General features: G+C 43.5%; 1 protein-coding gene across 4 annotated transcripts in view; it reads left to right on the top strand.

Annotated features, from left to right (window-relative positions):
* LOC138527139 (serine/threonine-protein kinase BRSK2-like) overlaps nucleotides 1-19,729 on the top strand; it is a 743,148-nt gene that overhangs the window by 478,448 nt on the left and 244,971 nt on the right. For all 4 annotated transcript variants that reach the window (XM_069638239.1, XM_069638257.1, XM_069638249.1 and 1 more), the window contains 3 exons: nucleotides 3,174-3,242; nucleotides 3,907-4,053; nucleotides 6,982-7,013. In XM_069638239.1, coding sequence (XP_069494340.1) covers nucleotides 3,174-3,242; nucleotides 3,907-4,053; nucleotides 6,982-7,013 — 248 coding nt within the window. The remainder of the gene's footprint in view (nucleotides 1-3,173; nucleotides 3,243-3,906; nucleotides 4,054-6,981; nucleotides 7,014-19,729) is intronic.

Raw genomic sequence — 19,729 nt, forward strand, 5'->3', positions numbered from 1 at the left:
TCCAAAGCAGGCACTGCCCAGATAGCATTGAGACAGCAGCCACACGTTATGATGGATCAATCAAATAAAAACAGCAATCAGCAAAATATCTTCAATGATTAAAAATAATATCAGGCATGAACCAGATTTCATCAGTTCCTAGACAAATAACATCAAGGATCTGGCAAATAACATCAAGACATCAGTAACATGAAGTCATAGCATTTCTTTTTAATCAACCTATTATGTCCAAGGAGCAGAAGAATAACTGCAAGCATCAACAAAATGTTATTAGGTTCAAGGCATATATCTTCATTGCTCCGACTGTTTCATGCCCATATCCCTACCAGACTATAAACAGGGAAACTGTAGTTTTGTGTTCAGCCATCAGTCTTCCAGTCCATATTTTACCTTGACCTCTCAAAATAAAGGGGTCTGCTTTGGCTTGACGTCCTTTCTTGCAGGACCCCTTAATACAGGCAAGCCTACCTTATCCATTCACCAGACTGCTCAGATCCTGATGTCTTTTTGGCATAGCGTTGTCTTTTCATTGTCTCTAAACTTGCCCAAAATCATCACTTCTCTGTTCGAGCTTTGTAATTGCATCAGGTGGTCTGCACATGTATGTTGTGAAAGATATGGCTTTGTTTACTTTTTTGTTGTTTTTTGTTTACTGTTTACTATCAATACCAGTTCACAGATACCTGGTTTGGGACAATTGTTAGACTATCTCTAGACTATCTCTATTGCAGCTTCACAATTCAACGCACATGCAGTGTTTGTTCAAGCCACGCTTCTTTGCCAAAACCACTGGGCTAAGCCATTCTGTAATTACCCACTCTTGTTCCTTCTGTGGTTCTGACAATAGCTCTTGAAGTGCTTTGCAGGCTGTGGCTGGTACAGGCATCACTGTGTGCTTGACTGGAATGGCAACACTAAGCAGTTGACCGCGGTGGTTGAACTCCTTCATGCATTCTGTCCCAGGGCAGAACCCTCGGACCCTCCTGTCCCATTGTATTATTTTGCTTCCTACCATCACTTACTCTTCACTGCACGGACTGAGCTTGAGCCTTGCATTCCTTTGTTCGCGTCACCCTAGAATAGGCGCCTATTTTTTTTAAAGACGCTCTGCTCACACTAGTTCTGTTGTACCATGTGATGGTGCTGTCTTTGTATACCATTACTTTCATTTGTACTCCTCTGTAGACCCAGAGTTCATTGTCTAGCTTCTTTGGTTGGACTTTAGCTCTGCCCATCATGGCTTTGTTGTTCAACTGGGATGCTGATCAAAATTCTGGTCCTGAATCTGCTAAGAGGAGTGTGTGTTTGTTATCAATGAAGACATCACAATGCGGTTTCTTGGGCCTATTTCGGCCTTGAGATTGTACTGTGAGTACATCCTTCAAATCTTCACTTGCATCAATGCTGTACGTTTGGTCACTGATGTTGGGGACTAGTTAACTTGTGCTTGATCTGCATGCTGTGGTAAGATGTCGTATCTCACCTCATGCTGCACATGCTTTGTTTATTTCGGGACTCATTGCCATGTGGAAGCTTTTGATGCACCTAAACCAAATGCTCCTGCTTGCTAACTGTTCTATTTCTCGAACATTCCCATCTGTGCCATTAGTTAAAATATTGCGTTATCGCATTACTGAGAGCATTACGTAATTAAGTTGACTTCATTATAACAAACACAATTTCCTGTGTCTCTGCGTCACATTGTTGTAGCATCCGCTGGTCATGCAATTGTTAGCAGTACATCTAAAGTGGGTCTTAAGCTTGCAGAAATGTCACTGGCGTTTTGGGATGCTTGGACTGGAGTATTATTATATCCCTTCTGCTGTTTCTTTAAGTTCGCAAGCTATATCTAATTTTCAGAGCACCGCCACAGTCATCCCACCTTTCTCTTTATGCAATCTTTGCTGCCTTGTGTAGGATTCTAGTCTGTGTAACACCACGTTGGCTTTACAATCAAATATTTCAGCCATTCTTTTCTGGCTTCCTCGGAGGTCTGTTATCATCATCATTTTGCGTTTCGTATTTTGAGAGACTTTCAAAGATGCCCTGTCCTTTAGCCACTTAGGTGTAGATTAACATTATCCACTCACTAGTTGCTTGTAAGTTTGTGCCATGACTGACAGGTTGAAACCGCCTCGACACCACTGTAATTTTCACATGCTCATTCAGTTAATGTAGTTTCTATTTTTTAAAATAATTATTAGGCTTGCAATACAGCCCATCAGTGATGTATGATGTTGTCAGTCAGGGGCCATGGAGCAGCATATTTCCTTTGCTGCATGGCTTCCTGGAGAATGCCCATGAAGCCTCTGGGCTTTGTTGCGCATAGACTCTCATGCGTTATCTGTTCAATAGTGACAACTTGAGTGTGGACAGGAAAGAGAAGGCCATACATCTTAAGAGAGAAATACTCAGTGTTTGGCTTTTTCAGGATTTTATTTCAAGCCTTATCTTCTTGCACAGGAGCCCCTACATTAGAGACACCCGACCCTACTCCTGGGCTTTGCTCTTATCTTAGTTTTACTTCAATGCATTTTATTTAATTGAAGTGACCCAACAATAGACCTCCCATCAGGGAATTGATGGAAAACTCAAAGCCCTTTATTGTAATATCAAGTCATCTGGCAACCCTACAACATCAGCACAACACCCCACAGTCTGCTTCCAATCTTGCAATGGAAAACATAGTGGCAGCAGAAGCAGTCCACCTCAACTTGAAGCACTAGGAATTTCAGTTCTGCCACTCAAAATAGGTAACATTTTGTGGTTTTTCCATTGTGGCAGAAGAAATTTGGCCCAGGCTGGGCACTATCTTTAAAAGCATGCACTCAGTTTCAGGTAATGAAATGATTTCATTACACAGACCGGAGCACACGAGATTGTTAGCTTTTCTTTTCTTCTACCCGAATTGGGAGAGAGGACTACAGTATGTGGAAATGATGAGTAGTTAGATTTTACTCACACTTCTAAGTGCATGCGCTATATAATAGATCTTACACATTAATTTGTTTGATGTTCTGTCAGCTTATTCGCTATCAATGGGTGGTGTTCAGGGAGTCAAAGTACTGCCACAGATTTGTTAGTGTAAGTAGATTCTTGGTGACCCCTTATCCTTTACTCTTGATGCCTTTGCTGAGTTTTAATGGGGCCTGGAATTTTCCTTTCTCTTCTAGGGGGAGAAGTACGATGGGCGGCGGGCAGACGTGTGGAGTTGCGGAGTGATCCTGTTCGCGCTGCTAGTGGTAAGGAGTTAATGCTGTAGGCATATTGTGGATGGGTTGGGTGTGTGTTCGATTTAATAAAGCGCCTAAAAATCCTTTGCTTATGTGTAGTCTGCAGGCTCCTTGTAGATTTTGGACTTGTATCATCATTGTTAAGGCCGTCCTTTTGGTGTTTTGTAACGGTTTATTCAGAATATCAAAAGTCCTGCAAAAGGCCTGTGTTACGGTGTGAACATCTGTAATTTGAAGTTGAATGTATGGACTGTTCTCAAAATTGCAGACGCAAATTAATTTGTTCATCCAATTCGGAATCCTGTAGAATTCATCAACGCCTGTTATGACTGGGACCAGATTTTAACTGCAGTCCTGAAAAGGCTCACACACTTGGTGCTGGAGAGCTCAGCTATGGTTCTGTATATTGATTTGAAGTAAAATTAACAATTTGAGGACCAGCATATTAAACTTGCTGGTTAAGATCTTCCAGCATAATGGGGCATGGGCCTTTTCCCCTATAAAAGTGATGACCGGGGGATAAAACCTCAGTTCAAGGTCCAGTCCTGTCTTCAGGTACCTACAGAAAATTCTACCCTCCAAGTTGTTACTTGTGGCAGTGGCCTAGTTGAGTTATGTATGAAGATCTAAGCAGGCCTTCTCTGGTTTCCCTTGACGCCCCTTCTCCCTGCAGGGTGCCCTGCCCTTTGATGATGACAACTTGCGGCAGTTGTTGGAGAAGGTGAAGCGGGGGGTGTTCCACATGCCTCACTTCATTCCGCCCGATTGCCAGAACCTCCTGCGAGGCATGATCGAGGTGGAGCCCGAGAAGCGCCTCAATGTAAGTTTTGCTTCACTCTCATTCTCTACCCTCCATTTTATGTCTACTCTTTGTTCTGTGTTTACCCATATTTCATCTCTGGTGTGTTCTGGCTATTGTATGTGTCTTTTCCTTAGCTCACCTTTCTCCTTTATTTCCTTTGTCTCCTCTAATTCCTCTCTGTTTCTCTCCATAGCTCAGGGGTTTCCCCTTCATCTCGAATTGCCCGTATTTTGCATGTCCTCTCTCTCAGAAGTGTTACCGATCACTTCCATGCAGCTCCTTTTCATGCACGTTGCCTCCTCTCCTTCCCATGTGCCTCTTCTTTATCCTATGTGGTCCTGCTCCATCTCGCCTGTTCCCTCTTCAAATTAAATGTTCTTTCTCACTCAGCTCCTCTGTTTCTCTGTAGTCTCCTCTCCATCACACATTTCCCTGTACTCCTCATCTCTCCATTCTAATCCAGATATCTCCACTCTGTGGCAGAGAATACTTCTTCTCCAGTGGAGCAAGTCGTTTGAATCATGACACTAGGCGAGAGCTTTTGCACATTGACTCTGAATTTCTCATACAGCAGTATCAGTCTCTATAACATAATTTTATTGAAGAACACGAATTTACAACATAATTTTATTGAAGAACACGAATTGCATAAAAAAAATATCTTTAGTAAGATCAATATTCTAAACAATAATATAAAAAAGAGTTTACTGTGTTAAATTCTTCCTTATTTTCAAAGAGGGTAAGAGAGACAGAAAAAGATGAAAGTTCAAAGATATAATCCATCATCTTAAAAGGAACCAACAGCCCGAAATTCAGAAATTGACTCACTTAATACATTCTGTGATAGAATTCCCAAAGGTGCAACGTTTTTTAGGTTTTCACAAAAATCACGAAGAAATGCCCCGTAGGCAGAGAGAGAGAGGGAACTAAGAATCCACAATTCGGTCTGGCCAATAAGTCGGCAGCACATGAATCAACAGATGCTTTTAATTGGCTCAAGTGATTTGCTATCAGTGAAACACAGCCCCAAAACATTCTTCTAGGAAAGAGAGAGTGCAGGGCTTGAGGAGAGTATTCAGTCCCATGTAAAGAAGCTGCATCAACAGCACTGATCACAACTCACTTGTCTACAGTAACATCCAATGGATAGTGTGTCACAGATGGTGCAGAAATCACTCCAGGAATTCAAGGAAGGTACAAGGGTTTTTATTTAAACATTGTGGGTCCTAGGGCCGTCCGTCTCACTCGTCTCCCATGGGATATCCTCCCGAGCCAAGGAGTCCATCGATCCCTGGTTACTGGTAACCCCTATTACCCTATAGCAGCCTTTGCTATTCATGGCTCCACAAGTGCCGACTATCTAAACTCTCTCAGGGACTTCCTAACTTTTTCTACTCTAACCGTAGATTAGCCTTCTAATGGGGTTACGGATTGTGCTTTGCACCCACCCTGATGTACGTAAGCTAGTTCATGCATGCTCAAGTATACCTCTCCCTCTCTAGTCTCACTGTCTCACCTTTACCTTACTCTGTACACCACTCTGCTGTCCCTCTGATGTTGCATTCCTCCAAGAACATGCCTCCACCTTTGATGTAACATCTCCACCAACACTAATGCACTATCTTCCTCCTATTGCAACACTCCTCCTCCCACTATTACACTCGCCCCCATTCACTCTGTTGTGCCTTTCACTTCAAAATGTCATGTTACACTAACTCCTAGCCATTTGCCATACAAACACGCACACTCGCACTGCAGTATCTTTGCACACACCACACCAATATCTCACCTGTTCACAATCCGCCTCTACAATCCATCTCAACAATCCGCTCCTTCCTCCTGCACGTCTCTTGGTTTGCATCCTTCTCTTCCTCTGATCTCACCCGAAAATTCAGGCACTTCCTGTTTCCTGTCCCACGATTAAATGTCCCTCTGCCTGCCCTGATTGGCCAGCTTGACCTATTCAATCCTGATCTGTCTTCCCCTCCTGGGAGGTGTATGTGCAAGGGGAAGTTGTTGCAAGAGGGCTAAGCCCTGCCCACTTACTCAGCGCGGAACCGCTGCAGATCCAAAATGGTGGCATGGACACTGTTAAACCCAACCTCATGTTTGTGGGACCGGATTATGTTCCCCTCAATGTGGGTTTGAGTCTCTCGGTGATGGGAGCCCCTCCCGAATGTCCATGGTGGCTAAGAGGCTTCTCTGCGGCTTGGCGGCTTGACTTAGCATTCTGTTGCACCGCAGTGGCCCCGCCCGCTATCTCACTCTTTGACTAGGGATGTTGTGGCCACTTCGGGGAGCAATCTTTTCGATGTTCTCCTGTTCGGCTGTGAAACTTGATACCTTAGCATGTAGTGATGTAGGGGGTTTCACATGCATGGGGAAGAGATGTTCTTCTGGATTCTTCAGAGCTTGTTCTAGGACAAACAGATATAACCTGGCACATATTTTGCCAGGAGGTTAGGTGTATTACAAAGTATTGCAACACATCATCCTGGCTCAAAGAGCTGGATTAGATAGATGCTGGCCCTGGGTTTCTCTCGTGTAGGCCCCCCTGCCTGCGAGGCATTTCTACATCTTCTTCACAAGGCCAGGGTACTGGTCTTGTCACAAATGAGCTACCTGTGTTAGTACTTAAAGGGACAAGTAAGCAATCTAAAATTATCAATTGTTGCCTGAGTGGTACAGGATAACCATGAGTACTATCCTCTCCAATGGCTGTTGTCCTCTGTTCTGTTCCTTCCCTCTATTTCCTGGCCACTATATGTCACCTCTGTTCCTCACACATGTTCAATTTCTCATGTCAGATGTTCTCCTTTTGTCCTACTTCTGTCTTTACCATGGATACCTCCTTTGCCTTTGTCCTCTGGTTTTCTTCTGTTGTCCTATTTCCCCTATTATTCACAGTCACTCACAAGTTTGTTTTCTATTTCTTTATTGTTCTAGTTAGAACAAATTCAGAAGCACCCCTGGTACTTGTAAGTATCCATAATATGTTATCAGTAATATCTTGATTGTGGCACCACTATTTATCAAAGTGCCCTTTTAAATGTGCTGAATGGCAAGAATTGCGTGAGTGGGTTTATATGCCTAAAATAAACAGGAAAGCATCTGATGTTTGTTCTCGTCTATAGTAATGCTATGTTAATAAACAAGTACCTACAAACTGGGCAACTAATACATGCAAACTTGCCTTCTCTTGGGATGGAATGGAAAACATATGAAGCGCTTGCCTGTCTGTGATCCGATGCGCATCTAAGGTTTCAAATTGGCTGCTCAGTCTGGAGATTTAAAAAAAGAACAATTGCTAACAAAGTTAAGAATAATTCAACCCCTGCCCCCATGAACACATGGACGGCATGGTTTGTTCCATTTATAAAAAGCAGATATGAGGCCAATCAAAGGCCTGCTAATGTGGCCAGTCGAATCCTCAAATTGCATCCCCGCCTAGACATGAATGAGCATTGACGGGGTGAAGGCAGGCGGGGAGATTAACTAAAAGGATTCGCAAGGGTTTAAAAAATACGTTGGTAACTTTTTTGAGTGGGGTCGTGACGAATTGGAAAGTATGCAGGGTTGTTTGATTGTTTTTTTCTATAGGGGAAGGTATTATGGGAATGGTATTCATCTCCTCGTCCCAAGATGCAATTCACAGCAGCATTCCCACCCCCAGTCACGTTTTATGGCAAAAAAGATAGGAACTGTGAGTTGAGGTGGAAATGCAGTGCATTTAGGAATTGCATTGTGATAGTAAGAGAACACAAATAGAAAAAGCTCAAACCCATTAAAATCTGACATTGTGTGGTGTCCAGCTGTGAAGACTCCTGAGCCGCCTCCAGTTAATTAATGGAAGTAATGAAGCATCTTTATACTGTATAATTGTTCTCATTTGAGCAGCAGTTCAGAATTCTGGACTGCTGATGAAAGCCATTTTTAAGGATGCATGCTGCTGCTTTTTACAAACCCTCAAAGATCCTAATCAGGACAAACCATTAAGAAATCCCCACAAAGTAACACAAATATTCTATTTTGATGTTTCCTTTTGTAATGGAGGTGCAAAATGTTCTGTATAGTGGCTGAAAGGAATTTGTCACAACAATGAACTGATCTAATATATATCTAGGATAGTTCATTTGAGCCAAGTCACGCATTTCACAATGCCACCTAGTAGCCACTCCAGTTCTGAGCCACATCAGCAAGGTATTGTGGGTATGTAAATTAGCCCAAATGCAAGTCTTTTTTGCCATGAAATTGTCTTCATCTTAGAGGGCAGTGCTACTCTATACATAGCTTAATCAACCCAAGACAGACATTTTGCAAAGCTAAATCCAACATAACTTTATTGGTGTTATATCATATATATATTTAGTGAATATCATATATATACATATATTTAGTGAAAGAAGTTAGTTAAGGGACAGTAAGGTGAAAATGTTCACTGCAACAAAACTCTTGAAAGTCAATGAAAAAACTTAAGTTAAAGCGATGTTAAGGTGATACAAGCTGATGTAACAAAACCCCTGAAATTCAGTGAAACAACTTTAGTTGAACTGACATTAAGGTGCCGATTTAAAGACACAAAACCCCAGAAATTCGGCAGGTACTGGAAGCTGTGCCACCTTAACTATGAGACCCCCATTGCATGGCCCCTAAGCGCAGAATGAATCGTGAGACGTGCTTAGTGGGGGACTGTGACGAGGACATGTGTGTTATAAACATAGAGCTCCTTTTATGGCCTACCTATAAATATGAACTTTGTTTTCCAAAAATAATACTCGGATCAAGATCTATGAAAGTACTGGGATGAGGAAGACGGATGTGCTGATATAAGATCTAAATTCATGAACAGTACCTATAATAATGAGTAAAAACTGTACTGATTGAACATTATTCCCATATAGAAAACACACTACTCATAACATGTGAAATCCCTGCTTTCAGTTTTTTAGGTCCACTTTAACCACTCATCATGAATCTAGATCTCATACCTTTTACTTGTCCCAATACTTTATTTTATTGCGAATTCAATAATAGAAATAAAAAAATACTTTCGAATGGATTGTGTCCTCCCACGTATTCCTCATCTTAGATATATCCTTACCTTCAGCTTGCTGCTTCGGAATTTTTTTTTCTTCTCTCCACCAGAGGGCGCTCCTCTCGAGGCCGCGGCGTCGATGTCCCTCGGCAGCATCCGTAGAACACCGACGTCATCCACTATATAAGAGCCTCGAGCGCACCCGTTGGCTTCACTTCCGTTTTTCCGTTAGCTTCGCTTCGGATCGTTTCAAACGGCGCTTCAGTCTTTTGTGAAAAAAGCTATGTCGTCTTCTTCGAACCCTTCCACACCGAAGACGGGATTTAAAAAATGCCTGAAATGTGGAAAGAAAATGTCTTTGACTGATCCACACAAGAATTGTCTTTGGTGCCTCGGTTCCGACCACCGAATTGAAGACTGTGGTTCGCGCCAGTCGATGACCTATAAGGCCTTAAAAGAATGTAGAGGTAAACTGGCGATTGGGAAAGAGTCGGCCGAGTCTTCGAAAAAAGTATCGTAAAAAACATAAGTCGAGGAGTAGATCGAGAAAGTCTTCTTCTTCGTTATCCAAAAAGACAAAGAAAAGACGGCATTGATCTCCCTCATCCTCTTCGACGTCTTCGGAGCAGGTGATAGCATGCCCATCAAAGCATGACTCCCCGAGTAAATGGGAAGCCTTTCGAGTTTCCATGCTAAAGAATTTTGAGAACGCGGCTCAGACCCCCTCAAAAAAGGCTAAAGAAGACCATGCCCCTACTCACGAAAAACGTGACAGAGGAAGGTCCAAAACAAGAAAAGCTGATAAAAGTCGTCGAGGGTGTCATCGAGGACTCTTCTCAATCACTTCATGAAAAAGACCTTTCGGTGCATAAATCGAAGGTAGAGGGAAACAAAATGGCATTGAAACATCATACGCCATCGAAGTCGACATCAATGCCATCGAACACTTCGAAGGCCCTTGAGTCGACAACTCTGAAGGAAGCTACGTCGAGTTCACAATCGATAACTTCGAAAGCTCCTTCGACAGTTTCCGCAACCCCCTCGATGATTACATCGAGGTCATCGAAGGTTCCCTCAACAATGTCAAAGGATGTGATTATGACATCAGCGCCATCGACGTTTACGTCAACGCCCAAGCCTTTAATAAGGAAAAAACCCACATTACCAGAAAAGGTTTTTCAACATGAGAGTCAACATGATTTTTTCAGGACCATGTCATCCATCTATGAGGGAGAATCATCAGAAGAGGAAGAAGTCACATCTGCTGGTGTTAAATTTGGCACAAGATCTGTTCCAGAGGAATTAATGAATCCTCAATCAAAAATTCAAGATCTACAAGAATGTCTACAAACAGCAATTGGTCTGGACACTTCTCCAGAGTACGAATTTGACAAGCCAGACCCATCAGAGCAGGCTGATGCGGGTTACAGAAAATTCATGAATAGAGTTACAGAGTTTATGGGGTGAGGTAGAAGTTCACCAGTCTGTCAAGATGATGACATGACTGATTTACTATCAGGAACACCTCAACAAGACCCGATTCTCCCTTTTCACATTGCCTTGCAGAGAAGGGTTAGTTCTGCATGGGAACACCCTGAAGCCATACCAGCAGTAAATTAAAAATTTGTGTCAAAGTATAGACCCTGCAATTCTTATCCAGACTACCTGAACAAACACCCAACTCCAGAAAGTCTGGTAGTACAAGCAGCCACTTCCACAAGAAATGCTGCATACCCTACAATCCCTCCAGATAGGGACGATAAAAAAATGGATGCATGGTCTAGGAAGATTTTTACATCTGGCAGTATGGCTTTCAAGTCTACTAATGTCACCTGTACCTTGGCATGGTTCACATAAACCCTGTGGGACTGCATGTCAGTGGCAGCTGAACACATCCCAGAAGGTGAAGAGCGTGATGGCTTTCTAGCCATTATAAGGGATGGAAAGGAGGCTTCGGGAGAATGCCTTCAATCAGGTTTGGACACAGCTGACAGTATCTGTAGGTCCATGGCAACTAGCACGGTGCTACGTAGATTTGCGTGGCTAAGAAAGTCTGGTTTTGCTCCGGATGTGCAATCCAGTCTTCTTAATATGCCCTTTGATGGCTCAAGGTTGTTTGGCAGCAAGGCGGATGAAAATTTGGAGAAGCTGCACACCTCCAAAGTGGCGGCAAAATCTCTCAGTGCCGCTATAAGACAACCTGAGCAATGCCCCTACACAGGCTCATCTTCCTGGAGGGGTCGTCCTTTTCGTTATTATTCCTCAATTGGAAGAGGAAGAGGGCAGGCCAGTCAGAGAGGTCAAAGAAAATGTCCTTGGGGTCGAGGAAAAGGTGCTCGATCTGCCACAGCAGTGGCATCTATCCCTTCAACCGCGCCTGCGGCTGACGCAAAACTACTCTGAGGTTTTGACCCACAAGACCCCGGTGGGAGGCAGAATCTCACAACATCTAGAAGAATGGCGGGGCATTACTTCAGATGCTTGGGCGCTGGAAACAGTAGCCCAAGGTTACTGCCTTCCTTTTCTAAAGAAACCTCAGAATCACCCTTCGGGATACAACTGTCAAACATCCGGATCCGCTCCTGTTGCAGGGAGTCTTAACCCTGCTACAGAAAGGTGCAATAGAACATGTACCTGTAGCGGAGAGGAACAAGGGTTGGTATTCCCCATATTTCCTCATCCCAAAGAAGGACGGAGGACTGAGACCCATTTTGGACTTGAGAAACTTGAACAAGTTCCTAAGAAAGGACACGTTCGAGATGGTCATACTTTCTCAGATCCTCCAGGCCCTCCAACCACAGGATTGGTTGGTATCATTGGACCTTCAGGACGCCTACTTTCATGTGCCAATCCATCTCAAGTGCAGAAAGTACCTAAGGTTTGTGATTGGCAATTCTCACTATCAGTTTTGAGTTCTGCCATTCGGGTTAACCTCCGCCCCAAGAGTTTTCACCAAGTTGATGGCTGTGGTGGCAGTGAGTCTCAGGAGAGGGGGGATTCATGTATACCCCTATCTGGACGATTGGAGGATCAGAGCATGTTCCCCAGAGCAGGCCCAGGATCATCTGTCCAAGACTTGTCACTTCCTTCACAAACTAGGGTTTTCTCAGAATTTAAAAAAGTCAAACATGATACCATCACAGAAACTCCAGTTTATCGGAGCAATCCTGGATACTTGCTCGGGCAAAGTCTCGCCTCCCGAAGAGAGAGCTCACCACATTCTGCAGATGGTAACAAAATTCCAGAATGCCCAGTATCTTCCGGCCTTCGATTTTCTCAGGTTGCTCGGTCTGATGGCATCTAGCATTTTTCTGGTGCTGGAAGCCAGATTGAGAATGAGATCCCTTCAATGGGCGCTCAGAACTCAATGGTCCCAATTCTCAGGGGAAATGTCTGATCTGTTGCAGGTTCCAGCCAAAGTAGCACAGGATCTACAATGGTGGGCTTGCAGACATAAGATCCTCAGAGGAGAATCTTTTTGGCAATCATGGCCGGAGATAACAGTAGTGACGGACGCCTCACTCACGGGGTGGGGAGCCCATATCAACGATCGGACAATCCGTGGTCGTTGATCTCCATCGGAGTCCAAACTACACATCAATCTTTTGGAGTTGAGGGCAATCAGACTAGCGCTAAAAGCCTTCCTGCCCTTTGTACGGGGGAAGAATGTTCTGATAATGACGGACAACACAGTGGCCATGTACTACCTCAGCAAGCGAGGAGGAGTGGTGTCACTGTCGCTGTGCAGAGAGGCGATGAAACTCTGTTTCTGGGCAATACAAGAAGGGATCTGTCTTTCGGCAATTCATCTAGCCGGAGAGCAAAGCACAGCAGCGGATGCTCTGAGCAGGCAGAGCACAGTCTCACATCTTGTCCGCTAAGGCTCCTTACTCTGAAAACAATACTCCTTGTAGCATTGACATCAGCCTGCAGGGTAAGTGAGTTGCAGGCGCTTTCTAGCGGTCCTCCTCACACTATCTTTTATAAGAACAAAGTAGTTCTTAGAGTTAAACCATCTTTTTTTGCCAACAATTGTTTCGGATTTTAATCTGTCACAGAAAATAACTTTACCTACTTTTTACCCTCCTCCTCATGCAAGCAAAGAAGAGGAGCGGCTACATAGACTAGATTCCAGAAGAGCGCTTAGTTTCTAGATTTCAAGTTTGGCAAAAATACGTCAGTGTGATCAACTTTTTGTGGGGTACACTGGCCGCAAATTGGGACTTGCTGTAACTAAACAAACATTAGAATGTTTAGAGTGTAATTCACATAAACTGTAATGTGGGGTTGGTTGGGAGGGTCGATGAGGAATACGTGGGAGGAACATCCAATCGAAAGAACGTTACAGTTGGTAAGTAACTTTTTACCCCATCACGAGAGACGCAGTATTCTTCCCTTCCATGTGAAGAAAACTCTATAATTCCTAAATTCCCGATGGCATGTTGTCATTATACAAATCCTTCTTGTTGTAAAACCCTAAAACCTCTTCTTGCCAAACACCCTAGACAGGATACCGTTCACACCTCATATGTATATAACACATGTATAACACCTCCTGTTTCCGATGGTTTTGATTTAAACAAAAATCCAAAGCAATACAACTTTAAAAAGCACAACAATCCTGTGGACTCCAACTCCCACAAAACCTCAAATACTGGGACGATGAAGAGGAATAAGGAATTAATGCGGATTAAAAGAAACACCAAGCTAAACGTCCAGACTAGTTGTGAGGGAAATCAGCAGACATTTAAAAATGGGTGCCTCTTCAAGTTAAAATGGAAGGTGGAGACGAGAAATGCAGAGCGGCGAAGAGGGAAGCAGAACTGAAGGCAGACACCAGAGAGCAGACTATGCTGAAGGAGGCAGGCACTTCCTTCCTGAAAGGCGAGAGACCGGGAGAAGCACAACGGGTACTGCAGGAGGACCGCTGGGGAGCTGGCAGCCACAGAGAGGCTTTCAGGAACACGGTCACATTGAAGAGCAGCAGTTCAACTGACAGGTGAATGAGAGGTCGACTGGAGAACTGCAAAAGGGTCTGCAGAGCGGGAAAAGCTTTCTTTCCCAAAGCAAGGACTTTGCAGCAGCCTTACGCCACAGGTCGGAAACGCCAGCAAACACTTGTGAGTCTGTCCAGAAGTATTTTGAATATCAACCAAATAATATAGAAAAACAGAATTTGAACAAGTCTTCATATATGAGATGTCAACATGGGGAAGATTAGAACAAGTATTGCCACAAGCTAATGAATACTAACAACGAAGTTAACAAACAAAACTTGAACAAGTCTCCATATATGAAATGTCAATATGGGGGATGTTGGAACAAGTAATACCTCGAGCCAATGAAGTATAAACAGTGAAGGAGTACAACTGTGCTATATTTAAAGAGAACTAAAGAAAAGGTTATAAGAGGACCTGGTGAAAGAAATACATCAGGCAGTGAGCCTTTGGGGGATAGATACCTGGCAGGAGTGTATACCAGGGCATCAACAAAGCCCAGAGGGGGATTCCTGGCAGGGGAGTATGCAAGGTAATCCATCTAGAGTATGTGAAAGGAAAAGACATTGTGAAAAGGGTTCCTGGCAGGAGAGTATACCAGGAGACCATCTTTTAGAGGTTACTGTGTAGAAGAGATACTTTTGACATCTTGAAAACACCATTTCTTGGGGAAAGACACTTTTTCATCATTCTTAGGAAAGTGTTGCATAAAAGAGACATTTCTACTACTCTTAATGAACCATTGTTTGGAAAAGACATTTTTCTCATCATACTTAAAAAAGTGTTAAAACACCATAACTTAAGTTGCTGTGTAGAAGAGACACTTTTGCCATCCCCTCAAACACCATTGCTTGGAAAAGACACTTCATCATTCTTAAGAAAGCGTTATGTAAAAGAGACATTTTTACTGTTCTTAAAGAATCATTGTTTGAACAGAACATTTTCAATATTCTACCTGAGACAGTTTAGTGGAATAGAATCATCCCCTGGATGCAGGGATTGTTTTGTTGGATTTGCATACTTAGTTTTTGCACAGTTATTGCTGAATGTAACACAGAGACATTTACCTTGCACCTTTTGTTGTTCATTTTTAGTGTGAGGGTCATATACGTTTTGGACACAAGAACAGTTTGCCTAATTTTAACGATGAGACACAGACTGATCTTTAGTTTTGATTTTCTCGGCAGGGAAGCTCTCTTTATGATAGGGACAGAAAGGCCTTTATCCAAACCCTTTTATTTTAATAAATTGTCTAATGTTGAAAACATTACAACTTTGTGTCCACTTCTCATTTTTTACCCCTCACATATGACACTATGTGAATCGAGAACCAGATCAAATGATGTATTCGAAGTGTACATTGTTTCTCTTCCACACCATAAACAAATCGAGAATTTATAATGTTACAAATGATTTTGAAGATACACAGATGAGGAAGGGTACATTGAGCAACAATACAGTTCGAGAGCAACGTATTTACCTAATGAAATAAGAATTGTATCTTAATCTTCCAATAACTTTTATGTTAAGGGAGAATGTTAACATTCAAAAAGCATTAATAATTTTACTTTTTTGTGTGGAAGAAGTTCAATAAAAAAAGAGAATACAATGCACTATTTCGATTCCCAAATCGCGATTTGTCAGAATATTCATATAAGGAAAAACATACATACAACAATTGTAGAAATAAGAATTTGCCACACCTGATCTAATCAGCATTCAAACTGACAATTAACATACTTCAAAATCCATCTGCAAACGGATTGGCTTAAAGGCATGTGCACGGTATGAAATTCAAGAGCTGATTAGTTCATAGACACGCAGATCGCGAATCACATATATACTTCAGAAAATGTACATTTTCTATTTTTTTTGGAGAGAAACTCAGATAGTCACAGTGCAAACCTTTAATGTCCTATTCGTCCAAGGCATTCGTCAACCACCTAATTCGCTACCGCTGACGGAAAGTGGACACACTTTTCAGGAGCAGGTTCCAACAACAGACAATCTATCTTGGTTGCAATGCCGTGCAACCCACTCCAGACCTGCAAGGACACAGGCCACAGAGGAAGCAGTACCACCACCACCAACTGTGTCATCCTCTGAGCCTCGCTAATTGACTTCATCTGGTACCAATGATGGGAGTGTCTTCTCTGCCGCCCCTCTGTTGGACCCTCACATGTACCCAGACCTCCAGTATGTGGCGTTTGCACCTGCAGGAAGTGCTGAATGCCAATAGCACTGAATGCAGCCACTTTTGAGGCAATTGAGGATACCTGGGTGGAGCATAGGCAAAGTTGCCAGTAGTTTATTTTTAAGAGATTTTTTTACTCCCTTATTTAAGTTGGTGTCTACTTTCCGCCTATCTTTTGATTAATGACACAACTCCATTGCACATTTACCTGTTCACATTTGTTGTTGTGTTTTTTATGACAATACCCACGGACTAACAGTGGTCCTGGGCAGCACTCACTCTTGTTTGTTAACCAATGTTCGAACTGTTATCGAGAGATTTTGTACTTTTATGAGGCTAATACCCTCTACACCAAAGAGGGAAGTACACAGTGGTACCACTAAAATGTTAAATCAAAATCTGTCCATCTATCTGTTATCCTACAAATTAGTGATTTGTTCTATGTATTATCACTATAATTTTGAGATTAAATTTAACAATCCTTAAAGGATAGTTCCGGGACTTTTTTTTTATTGTCCCTACGGTTCGGCCATGTGTTTTTAAGCATAAATCGGTTGATCGTAGAAAACTTTCCTATGGACCTTACCCGACTTTTCGTCCATTAACGCACTCGAAATCAGCCGCCATTTTCTGATAATCCTATCATTTCCCCCCATCGACCTGGCTCACCTGCTTTTGCGGCACTAAATCAAATCCCCCGCCCCTGAGCCTGACATCAGCAGAAGCGTACCGCCCATTTCCCAACGCCAAAGCACGTTTCGTGTCAACAATCGCTGCGCCTCAGCTAATGAAGTGTCGCCATGGAAATGGCAGGACGCCTCTTTCCTCAATAAGTATAAACACACCGTTTCACAACACACAGCAGCAGATTTTCGATTCCATTACTCTCTCTGTGTTACTTTGAGTATTCTGTGACTCGTTTCTGTGCTCTGGTCAGCTACCTTCGCCGCTTCTAGGCCTTGTGAACACCTGTACCATCTCTGTAAATTATTTTACTTTCTTTACCACACAATGGCTACAATAATGCCGTATATGTACGAGCCCGAGTACACCGAGGAAGAACTACTGGAAAGGCAAGCACGCGAAAACGATGGGGATTCGGACGGCAGTTGGGAGGACCAGTCAACGGATGAAGAGCCTGGACCATGTCACATGGACGGCGTCTCCACCTGGTGCACGTGCAATCGGTGCGAGCTAATGCCAACTGAAGAGGAGAACTGCTGCTGCCGTGAAAATTCCGGGTGCTTGGCCTACATTTCGGAAGGCGAGCCAAGTCCGCAATGCATCACCGAGCTGCCAGAGTTCAGGGAAGCCTGCCTCTCACGGACCGTGTTGAGGATGATGATGGTGCTTATGCACGAACTTCGCGGCACTGTTCGTCTGCGTAATCCGAGTAACGAGTAAGTATACTCTGGTTGTGATGTCAGTGATGCCACTACTATTTCATGGTCGTCTCCCACATATAAAATTACATCTACATATCATTCGAATGCATGTAAATTGGTTCCATATTGTGCATTTTCTAGATAGAACTTTTTTCAAAGCAGAATGACATTTTTTACCTGAATCGACAGTGATAAGAAAGTTTTGTCATTTTAATACAGTTTGCATCTTTCATTTTCACAGGTGGTACAGGCTGGTGGCCTATCGTTGCTTCACTTGGTGGCTTCACGGGAGGCTCGGACACCGCATTCGGAGAGTAATACCTGCCTGTGCGGTACTTGCCATTAGACAACATTTCCCCAGCGACAGTGGACAATACCGCAGATTTTCCCTGGATGTGCTGCAACCGGAACTTTACAATGTGTAATGTTTATTATTTATGTTCAATTGAAATTAAGATCTAAAATAAAACCCAACATATATTTTTTAACAATGGTTGTTTTGATTTTTTAAATGAATCTAGTGTGTCTCCATTGAATAGTCTTCCTGTGCCTTGTCTTGTCACACCACATGTCTCCGGCCAGCATCCTCCCTCACGCTGGCCGCCCACCTTCAATCCACATAACCGTTGAACCCATATGCAGCAGACATACATATGTTATTTTGCGGTTTGGCATCAAGCCTCCCGGCCTTGCCTCCTCCCCCAAAAATACTTACCACACCACTTTGTTCAAGCGTTGGCAATAAAAGGCCGTTGGATTTTATTGATACAAAACATGGTTATAGGTAAATAATCAATATGGTTGATCATAATAAATCATCCTTTTGGGCACCGGGTACAGAGATGACCCCCTCTGGCCCGTGCCGCCTTGCCACCACAGGCCAGCCTGCTGCTGACTAACTGCCTAGGCATCCAGGGTCTCCAGGGTGAACTGCACCCATATATTCTCCTGGGAAGGTGAGGTATTTATAAACTTACCCCCCTGCCTTCCATGTACTAGATCCTGCAGCCTGCCTCTTACATGCAGTTAGATGGCCTCTCCTTGGTGAGGCCCTGCGGCAAACGAGTCTTGTCTGCACGACCACCGCCCCAATCCACCCCCCCGCCCTATCAAAGGCAGTTCGCACCGGGGTACTTGCGCTGGCAAGTGGAGCTGTCAGGGAGCGATAAAGGCCAAGAGGTGCCAAAGACCATGTACACTTCAAAGTGGTCTATAGAGCATGGGTTGTTGTTCCCATGTCTACCTCCAGACCCCGTGTCTCCTGCCAAGCATCCCCCCTCACGCTGGACGCCCCCCTGCAATCCACATAAGTGTGTCTCCATTCACGAGTCTTCCTGTGTCTTGTCTGCACGACCACCGCCCCAATCCACCCCCCCGCCCTATCAAAGGCAGTTCGCACCGGGGTACTTGCGCTGGCAAGTGGAGCTGTCAGGGAGCGATAAAGGCCAAGAGGTGCCAAAGACCATGTACACTTCAAAGTGGTCTATAGAGCATGGGTTGTTGTTCCCATGTCTACTTCCAGACCCCGTGTCTCCTGCCAAGCATCCCCCCTCACGCTGGACGCCCCCCTGCAAACCGCATAATGCCACGACATATACACGTCATTCATTCACAAACACACCCCTGTTTCAAATTCTTTATAACCCACTTCATATTTCTAATGAGAACTTCTTTGCGCTTTGCTAGTCATCCCGTGAAGGTGCTGGTTATCTGCTCTTCGTCTCTGTGAACTTCCATGACCACTTCGAGCAAACTCGTCAGTTTGCAACCTGTGAACTGCTCCCTGTTCTACGACAAGAAACTACTCTGATCCCTGCATCTAACTGTTTGTTCGTCAAGGTAAGGCCATGTACCATAATCATTTTGCGTCCAATTTCTTTTCGTTCAAGACAGTACATGCAAGGAACTAGTCACATGTTCTGAGTTTAGTCAAATTATTTTTCTATTTTTTTAAAGTTATTCAAATACTTATCCGCATGTGAATAACGTGTATAGTTCCAAGAACCAAAACAAACCTTGCATTGAACCTTTAATGTGTCATTCAATTTTTTAACACATTGGTATTCATATAGAATTGTTGATC

Source organism: Ambystoma mexicanum, chromosome 1q (assembly GCF_040938575.1).
Source record: "Ambystoma mexicanum isolate Mex_15411 chromosome 1q, UKY_AmexF1_1, whole genome shotgun sequence".
Taxonomy (NCBI): domain Eukaryota; kingdom Metazoa; phylum Chordata; class Amphibia; order Caudata; family Ambystomatidae; genus Ambystoma; species Ambystoma mexicanum.